Raw genomic sequence first — 19,710 nt, forward strand, 5'->3', positions numbered from 1 at the left:
ATTTCCTTTTTCCCTGTAATAATAAAACAGTACCTTGTACTTGATCCCAACCAAGATATAATTAATCCTTATTGGAGCCAAAACAATCCTATTGGGTTTAATTACTGTTTAAATAATGTTTTTAGCAGACTTTAGGTAGGAGATCCGAATTACGGAAATTATCCAGAAAACCCCAGGTCCCGAGCATTCTGGATAATGGGTCCCATACCTGTACTGCTCAAAGCAACAGTGGCCCTAAGGGCAATGGAACACTTTGTCGCACAGATGTTTTGTAATTCCATGGACAGGGTTTGACTGGCTGACTCCCAGTTGGCTTAGCCCCTAGTGGGCCCAGCCTAGAACAAGTCCTTTCATTGGAAATTGCTTACCTAGTGTAGTTACATACAGGTGATTAACAGACAAAAATGTGGCAGATAAGGTTGCCCATTTTAACTACTGCCAACAGACATCCTGCCACTGATTCTAGAGTCTTTTTCGGCCTAAAATAGCCAGAAAACAGTCCCATGTAGTGGTAATGTCACACATCTATGTTTCAGGACATGTATTTGCCACCATTATAAAATGCATTTTGGGCCCTGCGTCTTACTGGATTAAGTTAGTCCTTCCATTGAATTAACGGAGGTGATATTTCCAACGCAAACAATATTCCAACGAAATGCAATATTAAAGGCCAAGTCATTTGTTTGTGCATTCTCCTGACTGTAGCAACATTCTCCCTTTATTGTAAAAAGTAAATGAAAATATTCTGTAAATATAATTCGATGGAAAGCAAACAAACTGCACAGGAAGATAACGGGGCTATTGTTAAAGCTAAGTCGAGTTTAACCATTATTTCATGAAATAATTGGAATAAGCCGTTTCCTGCTAAGAAATACGTTGGGTAGATTTATATATGTGTTTATATGAAATGTTTATAAAAATGGGACTACAATTTAGATTACAATATGTTAAATAGCGCCATGCTTTTCATACAGGAGTGTAAACCGTTCCGTGATTTATGGCGGTAATGACATGCCGAAACGGCTGAAGCGTAGAAAATAATGTCTGCATCTTTAAGGCCTTGCTTGCACAAAAGAAATCCCATTTTTCTTCACATATGATTTATTTTAGCCGGTAGAATTTGGGAAACAAAGGATGCAAGAGGAACATTCCTATATTTGAACAATGGTGCTTTCTATTATGGGATGAGAACATTTAATTTATGGGCTCCATGAACAGACACAAGCTGACATACTGACATACAAAGCATAAAATGGAGACTTCCTGCAAACCACAAGGATTCCTGCGTGTTCTTTAAGGACACAGCTATAAAGACATACAAACGTTTCTCTTGTTGGAGGCTGCAGAGTCACGGAACAGATTTTATTTTGGTTCCGCAGCTCAAACTCAGCTTTTTCCTACAAAATGAAAGGGCAATGCGAGCTGTCAGCTGGGGGAGGTGGGTCTGGACAGGCCAGGTTATAAGTCTGCTATTACTATTAGTGTGATATTTCTGTTATCTGTACCTGGAACAGGACATGACCAAAGTCATATGGATACTGTTAAATGGTAAATACATAGAAAGCTTTTTTGCGCGGCCCTAACTTTAATTACTTTGGCAATCAAGCCCGAACTTTTGGCAAATTGTTCCTCCTGCACAGCCTTCATAGGTTGAATTGCTGGTGCTAGAAGGTTGCACAAAATGTATCATTTATATGAACATTCATTTTTCTTTAGAGGTGTATAATGCAATGGCAGGAACGTTTTCTTATTACCGACCCGAAAGGAAAAGGTGCACAAGTCCCAGACTCTCAGCTTGGGAATCAAATAACCATCTGCAATAGAAACTAAGGGGGCCACAGCAGGCATGCCAGGAAGACCACAAGGCCAAAAAAATAAAAATGTCCTTTATAAAGTTGAATTAATAAGTGAACATCTCCAATGGGCCTACATGTTTCGTACCCAAAAGGCCCATGACTAAGTGCCTTTTTTGCATGAAATATATAGGACCATGGCAGACACATTTTTGCTTTTATTCTATTGGCTGTGTGATCCTTCTGGAGTACTTATTGCCCCTCTTTTGTTTCTATTGTGGAAGGAACTTGTTCTTAACACTCTATGTGGCATTTAAACAAGGCGGAATAACCCAGTATAGTGTGTTCCACTAAACATTTTTAGAAACAAAATTATACTAATAAATAGGATATAGTTTCCACTTTAAGCATGTTGGGGTCAGAAATAAGCTTAGATACATATATGCCAAAATCCAATATGCTCTGGCCACTTGTGGGAACACTTGTGTATCAAACATGAGATTTGATACTTATGTTATATTATAGAAGAGATGCTTACCTCGACTTCTAGGCCTGTTTCTTCGAATCCGAGCAAGTTCTCTTGCACCAGCTGCTGTAGGAGTTGTACTTGAGCCACACTCAGGAAGAAATCCAAGCTTGTGGTCACATTCACTTCCAAGGAATGGCCACACACTAGAATGTCCTGGAGAGAAAATATAGATCTTGTGTCATTTTAGTTTACTCTCGCTTTGGGGACTAAACAAACTCAGGAAACATCCATGTTAACATACTTTAAATCAAGAGCACCTGAAATATCTGGCCAAGGGTGCCAAAGCTGTCAAACAGAGGTTATTTCCATTTGTAATCAATACTTATGTTCCATTCGAGAACAAGGCTGGCTGGGAAAAATGCATTCATTCAATATACTCAAGCCATTCCAGCAGTTAAATACAAAGTGCAGTGTTACCAAGGGCCTTGCAGAACAAGAAGATTTAAAGTTAGTTTTATTGCTATCTGCTTAGAGAATTACAGGACAATGCCCCAAAGATACTATTACGGGCTATGAACTAAAAACAGTTTGACCTCAATGTAATGTAGCTAAAAAAACCACATTTTACCATAAAAAGATTTGCTATATTCTCTTGCTGCAAGGCATGGAATGTGAGGCTGCAATGAGAGACCAGCATGCAAACTTCTACAGTGACCAACAGCACAAGGTGATTACTGAATTTCATGTCTAAAAGACTATGATAAACAAATAACCCTCTCCCTTGAGATAATTTTTGTGCACAACAAGGCTAGATATGATCAGACTGTTATCCTATAGCAAAGATGTAAGTGCTAATTATAGCATTAATTAACCTGATAACCAGAGCTAACATCATGGGTATGATTAGTGTCACTCAGCCTTGCATCCAGCTGGAAAGGATCACAGCAAAGCAAAACTTTGAATAGGTATCCCCTGTACTAAGCACAATTTAGCAGTAAAAAGTTTTAGGGGGGAGAAGGCCACAGGTAGGACATCCTTGAGACAGCAGCTGGATAGGATATGAATACACTGGTTTTAGCTGATAAAACTCTGTGTATGATTGGAGGAGGAATAGAATTGCATGGTATATTGCATGGAAAGGCTTAAATGAGATACCCACCTCAGTCTGCATGTTCTCGGGTGAAACCATTTTAGTAAAGATTATGGCTGGTGCTGCCGTTATTCTCACTGTACAGTCGGTCAGAATTGGACTTAATAATGCTCTTCGTTCTTGATGTCGCCTGATGCTAAGAAATACAAAAGAAAATTCACTACATTATGCAATATAAAGGAAATCCGAATTCCTTAAACAATAAGTCCCCAAATAGACTCTATGCAGCCCCAGAATAACATACCTTTCTCCCTGCCCTTAGTCCCATGCAGATTCTGTCCAGCAAGTAGCTCCAGTTCAGCTCTCAGCTACTTCCTAGACTAGTGTGAAGCTCCACCCCCTTTTCTCTGATGGTCTCTCCATCTCTGACTGTGAAGATGGTCGAAGAGGTGCCTACTGCAAATACTTGTTTGATTTCCATTGGAGCAGAGGCAGCAAGAATGCACAGGTGGCACCTCTTCCATCTTCTGCACAGTCAGAGAGAGAAGGAGAGATCAGAAAAGGAAAGGGGTGGAGCTCTACATTAGACTAGGAAGTAGCTGAGAGAGCTGAAACTGAGCTGATTCTGAGTGAGACTAGGCGCAGGGAGAAAGGTCTGTTATTTTGGGCACTATTTAGAGTCATTTTAGAGATGGAAAAAAGGTTAACTTAACACAGGTATTGAACAGGTCAGGGGTGGGTTATAAAAACAGATTTACCCAAAGACAGTACTCAATAATTTAATCAATAATTTCCTCAGTATATCCATAGCACCAGAAAGAAGATCTCCAGATAGTTTGGTTTAATTTAAGCCCATTGTCCAGTCATTTATAAGTTCCTGTCCCTGAGAAGCCAACAGTCCAATTTGTAGATTGTAAGCTCTTTTGGGCCGGGCTCTCTTTACCTCTTGTATCAGTTATTGATTGCTTTATATGTTACTCTGTATGTGCAATGTATGAAACCCACTTATTGTACAGCGCTGCAGAATATGTTAATAATAATAATAATAATCTCACTATCACAGGCATGCAGAAACAAGGCAGCGTCAGAACCATTTCAAAAGGGAGCCAAGGAGATATACCTGTACAGCATGGGGGCTCCTTTTTTGGTCTCCACCAATGCATTAAGGCTAAATGTATTTCAGGTAGAACTATCCACCCATGCTAGTCCAAATGTAACTGCAGGAGACTAATCTCCCTGTGTTCCATGGGCCTATGAAACCCTAGTGTGGCAGAAATAGTGAAGGCAAACGCACCCACATATGGGACCTATTTAATAACTATAGTTTTGCTATTAGTTTAATGCACACATTATACACTAGAGGAGGTAAGAAAGACAGTATAACAGCCGACCCAGGAGTGCATATTAGTTTAATAACAAACATTTTGCTTGTTTAACTAAAACAGAAAGGGTAATTGCTCTTCCCTGCGTGCCAGGGTTTCTTGGACAGCAACACACATTTATGGCAACTTACATTTATAGAAAATGAACTGAACAAGATATAGCATTATTGCAAAATATGGCTTCTGGACAAAGAAAAGAGAAATGAGAAAAGAACTGAATCCATGTCATAAGCTCCTTCATTAAATAAAACACGCACTTTAATTTTTCAACCCGTACACTAGATTTTACTGAACAACCTCATGAGTTTGAGGATTCACATTTGAAATGGGAAACTCCCCAAAATAGCAGAATTTAATAAAACAAACAACTGTATTAACATGCAGTGCATGCTGGGTATGAAAATATATATTAACAAATGGTTCATTAACAGATCTCTTGGAAAGATATGCAGGTATGCTCCAAAAGGACTCAAGCAGTGGCATAACTAGCAGCTACTCAAAAATAAAAAGCAGGAAATGATTGGCCACCCCTTAACTTAAGGAATAAGACATTTGTCAAAAGCCTATTCTGACACTGCCTAAAACCCCCACTGCAGAATTTGTGCAATAACCATAACTAGGTGTAGGGGGCCCTATAGCATTCATTTCCAATTTGTCTACTAGAAATATAAATAGCTAAATGTATATTTTTTCATCTTTTAGTTTTGCCCCCCTAATTTCTTTGAAGTTGTTCCTGGCCCAGTTACAGTTTCAACCTGCCGAAGCCTCCTTTGTCTCCCAGGCTGACCAACTCCCTAGGTTTTCCCTAAGCCTAAGGGTAACATGGTTCCAAACCATTTTTACACCACACCAATGAATCACGTATTCCTATCTACCATAACATTACCTCCCTCACAGGCATTTAATGAAGGGAAAATGACTCACAAGCACAAGGGGACTAATTCTCAAGTAATGTGCACCATTTGTTTTTCTTAACAAACTGTTATTTTTCAAGCATCATTACACACAACAAACACAGACATCTAAATGTACTACATACCACTTAGCTTAGCAATTCCTAAAACACAAATTACTTCTCTGTGTCAAATTCTCTTTGTGTTGGTACTGTATCTGAATCTCCCTTGGTGGGTGGTGGTGCAATAGAAAAAAATATTGCATAAAGTGTGCTCCTGCTGCCCTGACATACTTAAAGTTCTTAAAGGCAAACTATATCCCCAGAAAGAATACATAACCAGCAGATTGTTTATATCCTATTAAGAGGCCTGTTAAAGAATCTCACCAAACTGGAATATATATACCACTAAATGTTGCCCTTTTACATCCTTTCCTCTGAGCCACCATTTAGTGATGGGCTGTGTGCTCCCTCAGAGATCAGCTGACAGGAAATAATGCAGCTCTAACTGTAACAGGAAGTAGTGTGGGAATAAAAGGCAGAACTCTGTCCATTCATTGGCTGATGGGCCTAGCATGTATGTGTGCCCTTGGTTGTGTGCACCGTAATTCGTATGATCCCAGGAGGCGGCACTTTGTAATTAAAATGACAATTTTCTATGAAGGAGTACCTAATGGCAAATACAGGTATAGGACCCATTATACAGAATGCTCGGGACCAAGGGTATTCCGGATAAGGGGTCTTTCCGTAATTTGGATCTTAATACCTTAAGTTCACTAAAAAAATCAATAAAACATTAATTAAACCTAATAGGATTGTTTTGCATCCACTAAGGATTATTTATATCTTAGTTGGGATCAATTACAGGTACTGTTTTATTTCTACATAGAAAAAGGAAATCAGTTTTAAAATTCTGAATTATTTGATTAAAATGGAGTCTATGGGAGACAGCCTTTCCGTAATTCGGAGCTTTCTGGATAACGGGTTTCCGGATAAGGGGTCCGATACCTGTACTACAAAAAAAAGCAAATTTTTATGAAAATGGTATATTTAGATGAAGCAGGGTTTTACATATGAGCTCTTCTACGCAGTGTATTTAATTTATAGAGACCTACATGTTTGGCGGTACAGCTTTCTTTAAAAAGCCAAGCAGAAGTAGTCTATGGGTGAGAAAGCAGCGGGACTGGCGTAACAAAGGGGAGTAGTGAGCAGAAGGGGGCACTTTTGTGGTTAGTGAGCAGCCGGCTAAAGTGGGGAAAATAAGTACTTGCCTTGCACACCAGTAGCTCTTGGCCGGGCTCTGGTACTAATTGAAATGAAATGCTAGTATAATGTGTTCTTTAAATGAAGTTTTCAGCAGGTCTTTTTTATTTCTTGTTTAATTTTTTTATTTTTATAATCAATCTCACTTTCTGTTCTGCAGCCCTCCAGCTGGGAATTAAAACTGGTCACTTACCCTAGCCACCCAGGAGAAAATTAGGACCTGACTAGCTTGGCAATCGATAATGAAAACAAACAAGTGTTCTTATAGCATTAATCTGGTCAGCAATTTTGGCAACCAGACAGCTCTAAATTTCAGGCTGGACCAGTTGCAGAATATTACTACCTCCATCATGCTAAAGCCTCATTTTACAATGACCTGTGTCTTTAAAGGAAAACTAAAATTCAACAAACTAAGCTAGAAATGCAATACCTTGAGCTTCTCTACCAATTGAAAGACTTTTAGCAGTGAAGTTCTGTGTCTACAAAGTTGCCCCCATTCACTTCTTTCTTCTGGGTAGAGGAATTGCACTGTCCCCCTAATGGCTTGGAATGCCTTGTGCACAACTAGAACAAACTGAAATCCTTCAGCAGAGCAGTGTATTTCACAGCATATTACAGTGACATTGGGTTTGCACGTCACTTTCTCAATGGCTGTTCCACAGCAGGAGGTTGAATAGTTCCTAGAGGAAAGGAGCTGAGCAGAGAACAGATAGACCTGCACTGAATGAGAACAAGTTGTGCTGCCATATACAAGGTACAAGCTAGCTACATCCCCCACCAGCTAATGCCATAGGAATAGAACTTCAGGCATACTGTTACAACTGTTTTAATCTTATTTTTAGATGGAGAAATGTATAAAGAGCAGAGACTGGAAGCCATTCAACATCTTCCACCCAAAACACAGAATACCAAGGTCACAGCTGTTATTGAGGGGAAGTTGGAGAATGTCCGAAAAGCTGGAGTTAAAGGAGAGGGTGTGGAAGAAAATGAACAGGGAGCTGTCGTTCCTTGTTCCTTTATAGGGATCTAAAGTATGACATGGTCATTTACAAGAGAGCATTGCTTTTCTGCGCTGACGGAGGCCATCTGTTAGATATATTTTCATACTCTCGGGCCAACAAATTGCTGCTTTTTTATTTTCTAACAACTGCAATTGGCAAGGGAGAAACAATCCATACTAGTGACTGCTCATCCTCATGTCAGAGGAGGGATCACTGTCTGGTCACTCTCAGCAATGATTTACTGCCTGACCATCACTGAATATTCAATCACGACGAATAAGGCAAATTCCGAGCTAAGCACAAGGTTTACTGCTTACTAAATAAGTTACAAACACACATACTTATGAACCTTCCCAAACCTAAATCCCATAATAAATTCTGCTGGATCTTCAGTTTACTGGCCAGTTATTACCCACAGAGAGCATATAAGGACTAAAACAATAACTATAATTATTTTTATTATTATTATAAATCTGCAAAAGCTGAAGGGCAAAACTGGGAATGCAGCTGTGGCATCGCGTAGCCAAGCAATACTCTGCAGCACTTACATCCGGAGACTTGAGACCAAACTGGAATAAGAGAAACAGGGGAGAAATAAACAAGAGGACAAGCCAGTGGAGCAAATAATTAAGTAAGATTGCCAACAAACAGATCTTTCCCTGATGTCGCCACCTTGACCTGATTGATATTTTACTTTTATTGGCCACCTTTAGAAAAAAGTAGAAAGGAACAACTAAGGAGCACTAAGGTTAAAAACAGTGCTGATCCTCCCTGTACTGGCATGTACTGGGAATTGTAAGAAGTCACATGTGGAATGGAAACACCGGCTGCATGGCTCTATTAATTCTGCCGGCCCATATGTGCCCCTTCACATCATGTTATTGAATACCCAGCAGTCAATTAAGAAAATTAATCTTGCCTTTAGATGTACCAGTAACTCTATGAACTGGTATCAGAGGGAATGGTTCCACAACAATAGGGTTGCCACCTGGCTGGTAAAGATAATTGATGCCTATGTTATCAAAAGAAAAGAAAGATAATAATTTAGAAAGCACAGTACTTTTTCCAGAAAAGGTGGCAACACTACACACCAACAGCCCATTAACTTCGACAGTTGCACCAAAGAATTCACTGTGGCACTATTGTCAATGGTTTACATGTATATAAGCACCTGCTGCATGTGTAGTCACATGACTGTATGCTCAGCAGCCAATAAAAATGTAGCTCAGGTGTACAATAAGATAAAGCGACCTCAAGATAAAATGTAAAACCAGTCCTACTGATAATGTGTCAATTAACTCTTTTATATAGATGACCTTGGCTTCCTAGTCTGAGCAATAAATGTCCTTGAAAACTAAGCCTAATGGCCCATGGCAGGGTCAAAGCGGCTTTCCACTCAATGGGCAGCATAATACTCTGAGATGAGGAAATGGATTGGCTGACTCAGGCAGTAATGGGGCCAACAAATCTGGGGCTGGCCTGTGCCGAAAGCTTTTTACTTCATCTGACAGCCTATTCTGTTCCCTCTCCTCTCTCTGTTTCAGTGCAAGAATGTCTGGCTTGCAGCTAAACCTTCGCTCTCTCAGGGACCCCCCGGGGTTGCTAAAGTGCTGATGCAGGTGGCACGGTTCCGAATCTGGCACTGTGAGAAAGGCACATCAGCGGGCAAAGCAAGGGAGAGAAAGAGAAAAGCCTAACTGGGACACCACTGAAAAAGCCTTTTATATTTCATTGTTAATATATGCACCACTTAATAGATAACATGTAAAATGCTGGAAGAGCAATGCAGCTTGTTCCACAGATAAAACTGGTTATGTAAAGTATAAAAGGTGGCATTTATTTATTAAAACATTGTCTGTGTTCTTGCTAGCAATACCACCAATAATTTGCCTGGTGTTAGCTATTGAGCCCAGCATACCCACATGTATAATGAATATATATGAAGGAAGCTGCTTAACAGCATCAGATGGCAAAGCCTCCCATCATTTCACATGTCATAAAATGAATAACCCTTTCTGTTGCTGGAAGTAGTTGCAGAGGCTGATGGGAGTCATCTCTGTAGTTCATCTGCCGCATCTTATGATCTGTTGTATAATATACTGTATATATATGTATGCCATGCTGTAAATTGCTATAAATACGTGATTATAATTAATATACAGCACTAGTGTGTGCAACAGGAAAACGCAATCTGTAAAATGCTTAGTGGAATGCTGGGAGTTGCAGTTAGACCACATCTGGTGAGAGACAGGCTATTATAGCAGCAGGTCTATATAATGACTCTCTCGCACAGAGCAATTTGCAGTAAGTGGGGGAAACAGAGGATCGCATTACCAGTCTGGCACGCCAGCCTCCCATCAGTCTATGGTGGGGAGATAGAGTCCAAGCCTAAATAACTGTGGGAGCTTCAAGGCGATAACATTGTGATGGAGGACGCACGAGGAGGATGATGAAGGCCTAGTTATGAACAATCTGTCTGGCTTTCCCATCTTAGCATGTCCGTGTAAACACTCACGCACACATGATCAAGCGGCTCGGCCAAACACACTCCCAGATGCCTTTGTTCTATATCGAATGTTTTCTCCCTTCCAGATAACACTTGAAAGCAGAAGCCTGTTTGGTCTATTTAATCTGTCACTGATGCGCTTGTGGGCAGTATGGCCGCCCCTAGATTTATCTCACGCTTTGCTGAGTAGAAACTCCACTTGCCGTCTCTTTAAAGCCCTTTGTTTAATGCCTAGTAAAGAAGCCCACCTGCGGTTTGTTTTGCTAAAAAAGTGCAAGTTATAGATTCTGCACAGAAAGCCCCTCATTGTGGGGAAGATAATGTATTCTGGAATGTTTTACATTATTCGATCATTTTCGGCGGGCATTTGGGATAAACATACCAGCGCTGTGTATACACAAGGCATGAGTCAAGGCTGCAATGTAAACCTTTGCTTTGTGCTAATGTTCTTCCATATAATCTCGCTCTATTGATTGGAACATTTGTTAGCCCTAAAACAAATAATCAGCAGCCCATTACATATGGGTGTTAATAGTCACATCTACGCCACTTTCAACAAACGCTATTACTTTCCACTCTTAAAACCAGTCAAATAGCACAACAATTGTATTTGGAAGGTTCTGTTCAGCTTACACGATGGAAATTTCAATTGCACTCATACTCCGATTGGCTGATTAGGATGGTGTTATTAACATTTATTAGGCCAAGAGAGCATTTTGCTAGTCAGGTGGTATAATTGGCATTTGTGCTGCCGTAACAGTGGGCGCGTGGCGGCGTTTCCAGACCTCCGATGGGGGCACACAATCTGCAGAGACACAGCAGCCTATCTCTGACACGAAGGCATGCAGAAACAGTCATACTTACTTGTATAAAGCACATTTTAATTTCAGCTGACGTCTCGTTTACTATGCGAATGCCACTGGGTGAATTTGCCATTAATTGCTATCAATCAGCTACAACTAATTACATTGGGAAAGGAGAAACAGAACTGTGGTTGTGTAGTAAAATGATACCAGATGCTTCAAATTGAGTGTCACTATCACAACTAAGCTATGCCAAATTGCATTCTGTTTAGGGCAAAGCAAAATTCATTTCAAGTCCACAAAAATGGCTATAGCTTTTAGGCAGCACGGTGGCTTGGTGGCAAGCCCTGCTGGGCACCTGAGTTCTATTCCAGTCAGGACATCAGCAAGGGGTTTGTATGTTTTCCCCATGGGTTTCTTCCCACACTCCACAAACATATAGGCCAGTTATATAGCTCCTGATAAATTGGCCCTACTGTGTGTAAATGTGATAAGGAATTTAGACTGCAAGCTGCACTGGGGCAGGGACTGATTAATAATTGCTGTAAATGCACTGTGAAAAAAAGAGTTGGTGCTATAGAAATACCAAGAAATAAATAAGGCTCTTCTGGGCCAAACACCATGGCAGTAAGGCACAAACATATCCAGGCTCCATGGTTGTACTGGTTATTAATGTCTGTAATGTTGTTGTTTTTATCCAACAACAAAAATTTTGAAAAACAGAATTTTTAGGATATCAAAGCTCTTATAGTGCCATTCAATGGGCAGCTATTGTTTAGAGGGCATCCAATGAGGTGGCCAAGTGGCACAGTTGCATGTATTAAGGCAGACAGTCTGAAACACTGAATCTGGCAGAAAGGCAACAGAAGGAACTGTGGCTGCCAATGCCCCAAACACCTGCTGAGAAGGAGCGTAAGCAGATTGGATACTGGACAGAACAAATCATCAAGTGGTGGAGCTTCAGTCTTCCTTATCTACACTCTCATAGACATGTCGTAATATGCTAAATCAAGGGCAAAAATCAATAATATTTCATAACCCTTTGAACTAGGGGAACCTCATTTTTTGCCTGGTGAAAACTTTTAATATTTTAGGATTGAATATTCGGTGATATTTTCTTGCTAAGAATGAATATCCTATAGCTAACCATTGCGACAATTTATTATGAGGTAAGTCAAGTTGAAATTTTTTCATATTGTTTTGCCTGGATCCACTAACTTTTTAACATTTGATTAATCTGCAATTGCTCTTCATTATTTTGTGCTTTTTGAATAATTTAACTTTTTTAGTTAGGAATTTCAGCAGTTATTGGGCTGCTAGGGTCCAAATTATCCTAGCAAAAAGGAATAAGAGGGTCAGAATAGAAGGATAGAATGATAAGTAACTTAAGGGTGATCACTGCATCAGTGGCAGTCTATATATTGATAAAGTCTTACTTGCTAGCCATGTTCCACTCCAAAGCCGGATTCTGGGTGCCTCTATCCCCCTCGCTCAGCAGGCCTCCATTGTTACTTTCCTTCTCAGGTTTCAGCTGATCCCACTGTGCAGTGCCAATGTTGATAGACTGAAGGTCTACCTGGTACTGCCTGTCTTCCACTTCTGACCCGGGATCTCTAAGAATTCCTAAGTTCAAGGCACGCCTGGAGGAAAGAAGCAAGAAAATATATAATTAGGTCTGTATGCATGGTATAATATATATTATTGTACATATTTTATACTGTAGGTCCTGGTACCACTGAGAATAACACCTATGATCTTGGCTTTTAGGTGTTGGCATTAGCAGACCAATGAGCTCACAGTTGTTTTGGGTGGGCTGTAAACTGCAAAGGTCAAAGTAGCAGCAGCCGGCTCTCCTCCATATTTTTGGTGGGAAGGAGAGGGAGACAGTGACCCACTTTTTGGCCATGTATTATAAAGCAACCGCATCTTCTGGGGACAAGGAATGTGATACTGGACAGAGCAAACAGCTATCCATACTCCGTGCACATCCCATCATTAACCCACAAAGAACAATAAATGGCATTGTGAGAATTTTAAAATCCCTGGGCTCATTTGGAGGTAATTCATATATTCCTAACAGTGCCCAAAGTTCCATTAAAACAGTAAAACTGTCATATCCCATAGAAACATCTTGCATTTAGAAATACTTATACAAGACATATTAAAGTATTGCTAGTCTCTAAGATATGAAATGCCCAGCCTCAAGCTTTATTATTACAAATTACTTCATAAAGGGAACCTATTAAACCAAACAATGTGAGAAAAACTCAGCAGTTTCTGTACTGGGCACATGCAGCAACACTAATATATTGGACTGGGGTGTTAGGGGCCCACCAGGGGCCGTCACTCAAGGGCCCACCATCCCAGCCAGAGAGGCCACTATGCCTGTCGCAAACTCCCCCTCCACTATATCCCCACTGCATGCCTCCTCTCGCAGCCCCCACAAACCAATCTCCCCTGCCTGGCCATGCAGTGGGCCTGAAGCGGCAAAGCCAATTAGGGCCCGGAGTCCACCAGTTCTCCCAAAGTCCCACCAGCCCAGTTCTACCCAGGTAACACCAAGACACAAAAAGGTTGGGCATACAGATGCTAGGTCATTCAGATCTCACCAAGTTAAATATATAAGGAACTGTTATTGTTACTTTTATAGGTAAGTAGATATTTGTCAGTCCCTTACCCATACACTGAAAGGCAGGAGTTCTTTTCATGATGAGAATAATAGGCAAATACAGCACAAGATGACTAAGTAGAGTTTTAACAATGTAAAGATCTACAGTGACTGAACATGAAGCAAATCACACCTGACTCAGTATCATTACGGCAGAATATGCTGCTGATCCATAGCACCAGCTGCCAAGGCAAACTTCTATGTATATGAATGGAGTATCCATCTGGATTTTATTCACAAATTAGACCTTATACTGTTCTTCTGATTACCCATCCCATTTTTGTGCAATAATAAACCCAGGTATGCTTGAAAACTTGGAAAACTGGGTTGTGACAACAGAATATGCCAATTATGGATGCAATTTACTGTAAGCGTTCAACCCTGCCTTCTGTTCCTGAAGCCTCACATATAACAGTAAATATGGACAACACTTCATATTTAAATTGTCCTAGGCAAAATATATGCATTTTTTAAAAAAAAACATTTAGAGAGTTTGTATACCTATTAAAAATTAAGAAAAGAACACTATTTAATTTAATAAAAAAGCAAACATTCACAGTTACCAATATTTCAAGTTTATTCGAATAAAAAAAAACTCTAAAATTTAAAAATGGATAAATAATCCTGTATGGGGCATATTTATAAAGCTGTATGTATCTCAGTACTTTTACATAACCAGGAGTTCCATGACCATATAAAAGCATGAATCATGGAACTCATGCATAGGGATGCAGAGAAAGCAGGGTCTGGCTGAATCTGAACCCACAAAAAGTACTCAGTCAAATCTAAATCAAAAGTGCAACAGTTTTGAGAAACTGCATCATAAGTGATGCAATTTTTTATTTTTCTCAAATATAAATTTGCAAATTAGGGCTTGGATTTGGTACGGTATTTAGCGAAATCTAAAACGTATGGATTCGGTGCATCCCTAGTCACGTGACACAGGTTACGCCCATTATAAGGATATACCTTGCAGGTAATTCATCTTATCCTACACACAAGTCCATTTTTCTCAGTCTCGTAGTTGGACATTCTGCTCTGAATGATCTGCTTCCATAACTTACAGGTTACACAGCCTTGGTGAAGATTTAATATAGTTTTGCTTCTCCAGGCATGATGCCAAATAACATTTATTAGAAGAAGGAAATATATTTTGATCACAAATTCCCAGTTTTGGCGTTACTCCCTAAAGGCAGAGACTTTTTTTGACAGAAAAGAAGCATGAATTTGATGGAAATAATTTGACTTTTTCTCTGATAGTTGCAGCTGTTCTCTGGAGCCTCACATGGGCACTTAACGTTCGCTACATGTAATTAATGGCCTGTACCTAAATATTACTAGGCACATTTAAAGCTCAATTCTCCCTTTTATGGCTTCTCCCAAGAGGTTCCAGTGATGTCATTTATTTCCCTTACCATGGCCGTTTTATGAATTCACGTACATTAATTTATACTGCAGAGAAATGAGTGACATCAGGTCGGACTCATTTGCTTTGGCTTATCCAAATGAATGTTAATGTATATCTCTGGAAACATTATGCAAAACAAAAAGGTTTTAGGACATTTTGGGCCAAGAAATTATACTTTCTAAAATAATTTGAAGCATAATGGGAAAGAATTTTTTTAGGTTCATTATACACAACATACAACTTCTCTAATAGGAACAGAATGCAATTTATTGTTGTCTTCTTTCATTTTAACCCAATATTTCTCAAACTTTGAGGTTCTTTGGCCAATTGGGTCCAGGTGGGGGTTTTTCTCATAAATCAGTGATCCCCAACCAGTAGCTCATGAGTAACATATTGCTCACTGTCCCCCTTAGATGTTGCTCCCAGTAGCCTCAAAGTATGTGCCTATTCTTAAATCTAAGGCTTGGAGACAATTTGTGGAAGCACAGAGACACAGTATTAATCCAAGCAGAGCCTCCTGCAGTCTAGCAGTCAAACAGCCAATCACAGCCCTTATTTGGCTTCCCCCAAAAGAACCTTTGTTATGCTTGTATGGCTCACAAACATTTTTTAAATATAAGAGAAGCTCATGAGTAAAAAAAGGTTGGTGATCCCACCCTAGAACATGGCAGATGCTGCTGCCCCTGCTTTTTCACAGGGGGCTCCATGACCCTCTCTTTACGATATAATAAGTTTGCAAATTTTGTGGTACAAATTTTTTTTGCACCACAACTGCCACCAATGAAATAAATTGCTATTAAAGTTATTGCAAACAGGTGGGTCTTGGTGTTGACTATGAGGAACAATTGAGGCCCGGTGATAACTACAGTTAAGTTGAGAGCCCCTTCCCTTAAGCAAAGTTATCTATAGGAAATGCAATTATCATGCCTATTATGTACGTTACATATGTGGGATGTGCTGAAATATCCCAAGCCATAGAAAGTCCCATGTGATGTCCCAATACTTGGGGAGTGTAGAGGGTTTCTAAAGAGCTCTTGTTGGTGTACAGTGTTGACTGCAGTGAAAAATCGGCCATGTGTGTATCTGTGTGTGCGAAGGGGGCGCAACACGTTTTTGTTGTGTGAGCCAATGGCTGACATACACAAGCACATCCCTGTCCAACAGGAGCATTACCATCACAATATATCTACAGTACTTTAATCGAACAAAGATCTAGCGGACATCCAGTATTTACAGATGAAGAACTCATGCAGTCTAGACAATCACATTTTTTCCTCCTGGCAATCTTCCCTGCTATTGCAAAAGCTGCAGCTTAACTACTATCTGTGAAACTGACAAAGCTCCAAACCTCTTAAAATTAGTTTGAATACTGTTTTAAAAGTAGACATATATAAATCATTACAAACTCCAGATATTTCTAAAGAAAAAAGCACATGCACAGATGAAATATCTATGGCAGACTTGTTTTCTTCATGTCTTGATAAACTAATAGGGCAGACCACCCTGGCTCCTTGAGATATTTCTAAAGCAGCATTGCCCTTTAATTGATAACAGAAATAGCTGCAAGTTACCCTCAGATACACCGCTATCCAGACGTAGCAAACACAAAACCTTAAATATACTATAAGCAATTTTATCAGGAGCCAGTTACCCTGCCTGTTTGATTCGGAGTGTAGGACGAAACCAGAGTACGCAGTAGAAACCCACACATGTAGAACATGCAAAATCCTTGCAAATAGTGTTCTTGCTGGAACTGAACCCACAACCTCAGGGCTGCATAGTAGCAATGTTAACCACTGCATTGAAATAAAATTGGAAATGATTGTTTCTCAATGAACAAAATCCTTTTTCTGGGCTTGACCAGGCATGACTTTACAGACTCAATTACTCTAGTGAGAACCAAGCGGACCTTAGCCTTAAGGGCCCTCACACACAAGGATATTAGTTGCCCACAACAAATCTGCTCTATTGCAGCAAGTAACTTTCTCCAAATGCCACTGATAATGTGGTGGAAAGCCGAAGTGATGTATTTGAAGGAGATTAATTACCTGCAATAGAGGATATTTGTCGAAGGCGATTAATCTCCTCAAGTATCATTGGCCTAATAGTGCATGTAGATGTCAATAAGGGAAGTCTGGGCTCAACAAAAGGCAAGGTGTTTGGATGGAAATCCATAAGCCAAAGATGGCTTTTGTAGAATGAAGTGGTCTGTGTGTTAAGCCTAAGACTAAGGGCAGTGGCACCAGGGGAGATTAGAACTAATGTCCCTGTGTGCCACTGCCCTTAAGGTGGCGATCTGCGATCTTTCTGCAATCTTTCGTCAGACCCGCCACTAACCTTCAGGCAGATAAGGAGGTAGAAACAATAGGATTTCTACCTCCTTCTGCTGATTCAGCCCTGATGGCAGGTTTTGCTCAGGGCGCCAGATTTTGCTCAGGCGCCCGATCAAAATCTTTTGACCTGGCCGATCTGCGAGTCGACAGATATCAGCAGCCTCCTGCAATACCGGTCAACTCGCCGACTTGCCATACACGCACCGTGTATGGCCAGCTTTAGATTAAGAATAAGCTAATAAGATAAGAACTAAGCTAATAGGAACGGATAAGCTAAGACTAAGATAAGCCAAAAACTAAGAGGGTATCAGCTTGCTACCCCAGAACCATAGAGCTCCATAGAGCTGCTGTTGATACTGATGGGACTGCTGCCATGAGGCAAGTTAAGAAACTTGACTTAGGGGCAGGTTTTTCAACCAGAAATTCAGCACTTCTTTTCTGCTAATAGGAGCACCAGCCCGGGGTATCAGGTAAGTAATCTTAAGCCTAAAATTAGGCACCCCCCCATCCCACAGAGATTTTCCTTTTAACTATTCATCCACAATGCATAATGAAAGAAGCAGTAATTCTAATCCACTATTCACTTTACATTAATAACATTAATAAGTTTTCAATAATAAATTCTCCTCCCGGACATTGGCTTCTGCAAGCATTGCTTTGGGAGGCTGTGATTTGGACTTGTTGTAAAGACCCTAGAGAGCCAGGGTATTGAGAGGATAGAATAGGGAGCTGAGGGCACTTGGAAGTTGTGTTGCTGTGCACTACTGAGGACACTGGGAGGCAATAGGATCCTTTTGTGATTATAGAATTATACTATGGTGTATTGCCTGAAACACAAAAGTCTGTGTGGAACTAATAGGGCTATTCATGCTGTAGCGTGCTGAAGGGAACGCTGGGAGTCTATGGTGCATTTTGGCTCCTTTTTGCCCTTTTTCCCTAACCTTGATGGCCCATTTCAAGGAACACCGGCAGACACAGATGTGGTGCAACCCCATGCCCTTACTGCTACAAATACATACATATAATATTGCATTTTATTTGTCTTTCCCAATGCAGAATTGAAACCTAGTCCTTTTTCTTTTTGCTGACAGAACACAAAGTCTGTATGGTAACAGTCAATAAGACCATCATCAGGCCTGGACTGGGATTCAAAATAGTCCCTGTCTGTACACAGAGGCCCAAACAGCCCCCACCAGCCCAATAAATAGTGACTGTCTATGGCTTCTTACAGCAGCCCCTCTGGCATTTGCCAGAATCCAGTCTGGGCCTGCCTGCCATGACGTCTATCCCACAGGTAAAAAGGCACCGCTAGGCACATGTACCTCATTGGTGGATGCTCATTTTCTGTCAACCCCTACTGTCAATTTCTTCTTGTTTCCTTTAAACTTACCTACAAAATAACACAAAGTGTGTGACCTACATCTCCTATCATCTCAGTCTTTTTACCTTGATCCTCAAATGACCCCCATCTCTCTTGTCCACTTATTAAATCTTCACATTTACAAGATTTCTCCCAGGCTTCACCCTCTCTAAGGAATGCATTACCAAGCAGGGTCGGTCACTCCTGCTGCCTTCAAACTCTCAAATTCTCCCTCAAAATGCATTTTTTTCATTAAAGCTTATAACCAAATTCGTTCCTAAAACTAAACCTGGCATCTGCTTGGATACAGATGCCAGGACTTAAAAGTGTTGCTCAAATCTGTTCGATATTATAACACTGAATAACAACGTGTATGTAAAAGGCAACGTGATAAAAGGAAATGATCTTCCAAATAAAATGTTTTCTGTTTATGTTTAAAAAACCACTAAGTAGTGCAGTAAAAATGGGGAGACTAAGGCTTTTAGGCAATCGTTATCTTACTGACAAGGCTACTCCCACATTATCAGCTGGCTCTATCCTTCTGCAGTCAGATCAGACCAGGGCCTTGCCCAACACACTCTAAATAAGCAAAACCAACACCCAAAAAGGAGGGGAACTGCAATATCTTATCCTGAAATCAAACTGATATGAAGAAGTAGTCAGTGCCAGTGTTTGAGGTCCCACACGCTGCAGAGTTGGGGAGAATTCCTGCGTTGCTTTACCATTAAAGTCAATGGGAACT

The 19,710-nt window shown here is 40.4% G+C and overlaps 1 protein-coding gene across 2 annotated transcripts in view; it reads right to left on the bottom strand.

Annotated features, from left to right (window-relative positions):
- Positions 1–19,710, bottom strand: part of vps13b (vacuolar protein sorting 13 homolog B) — a 508,026-nt gene that overhangs the window by 163,071 nt on the left and 325,245 nt on the right. For both annotated transcript variants that reach the window (XM_002934409.5, XM_012965216.3), the window contains exons 31-33: positions 12,636–12,839; positions 3,422–3,548; positions 2,332–2,475 (exon numbers count right to left, since the gene is read on the bottom strand). In XM_002934409.5, the coding sequence (XP_002934455.3) occupies positions 2,332–2,475; positions 3,422–3,548; positions 12,636–12,839 (475 nt within the window). The remainder of the gene's footprint in view (positions 1–2,331; positions 2,476–3,421; positions 3,549–12,635; positions 12,840–19,710) is intronic.

Source organism: Xenopus tropicalis, chromosome 6 (assembly GCF_000004195.4).
Source record: "Xenopus tropicalis strain Nigerian chromosome 6, UCB_Xtro_10.0, whole genome shotgun sequence".
Lineage (NCBI taxonomy): Eukaryota > Metazoa > Chordata > Amphibia > Anura > Pipidae > Xenopus > Xenopus tropicalis.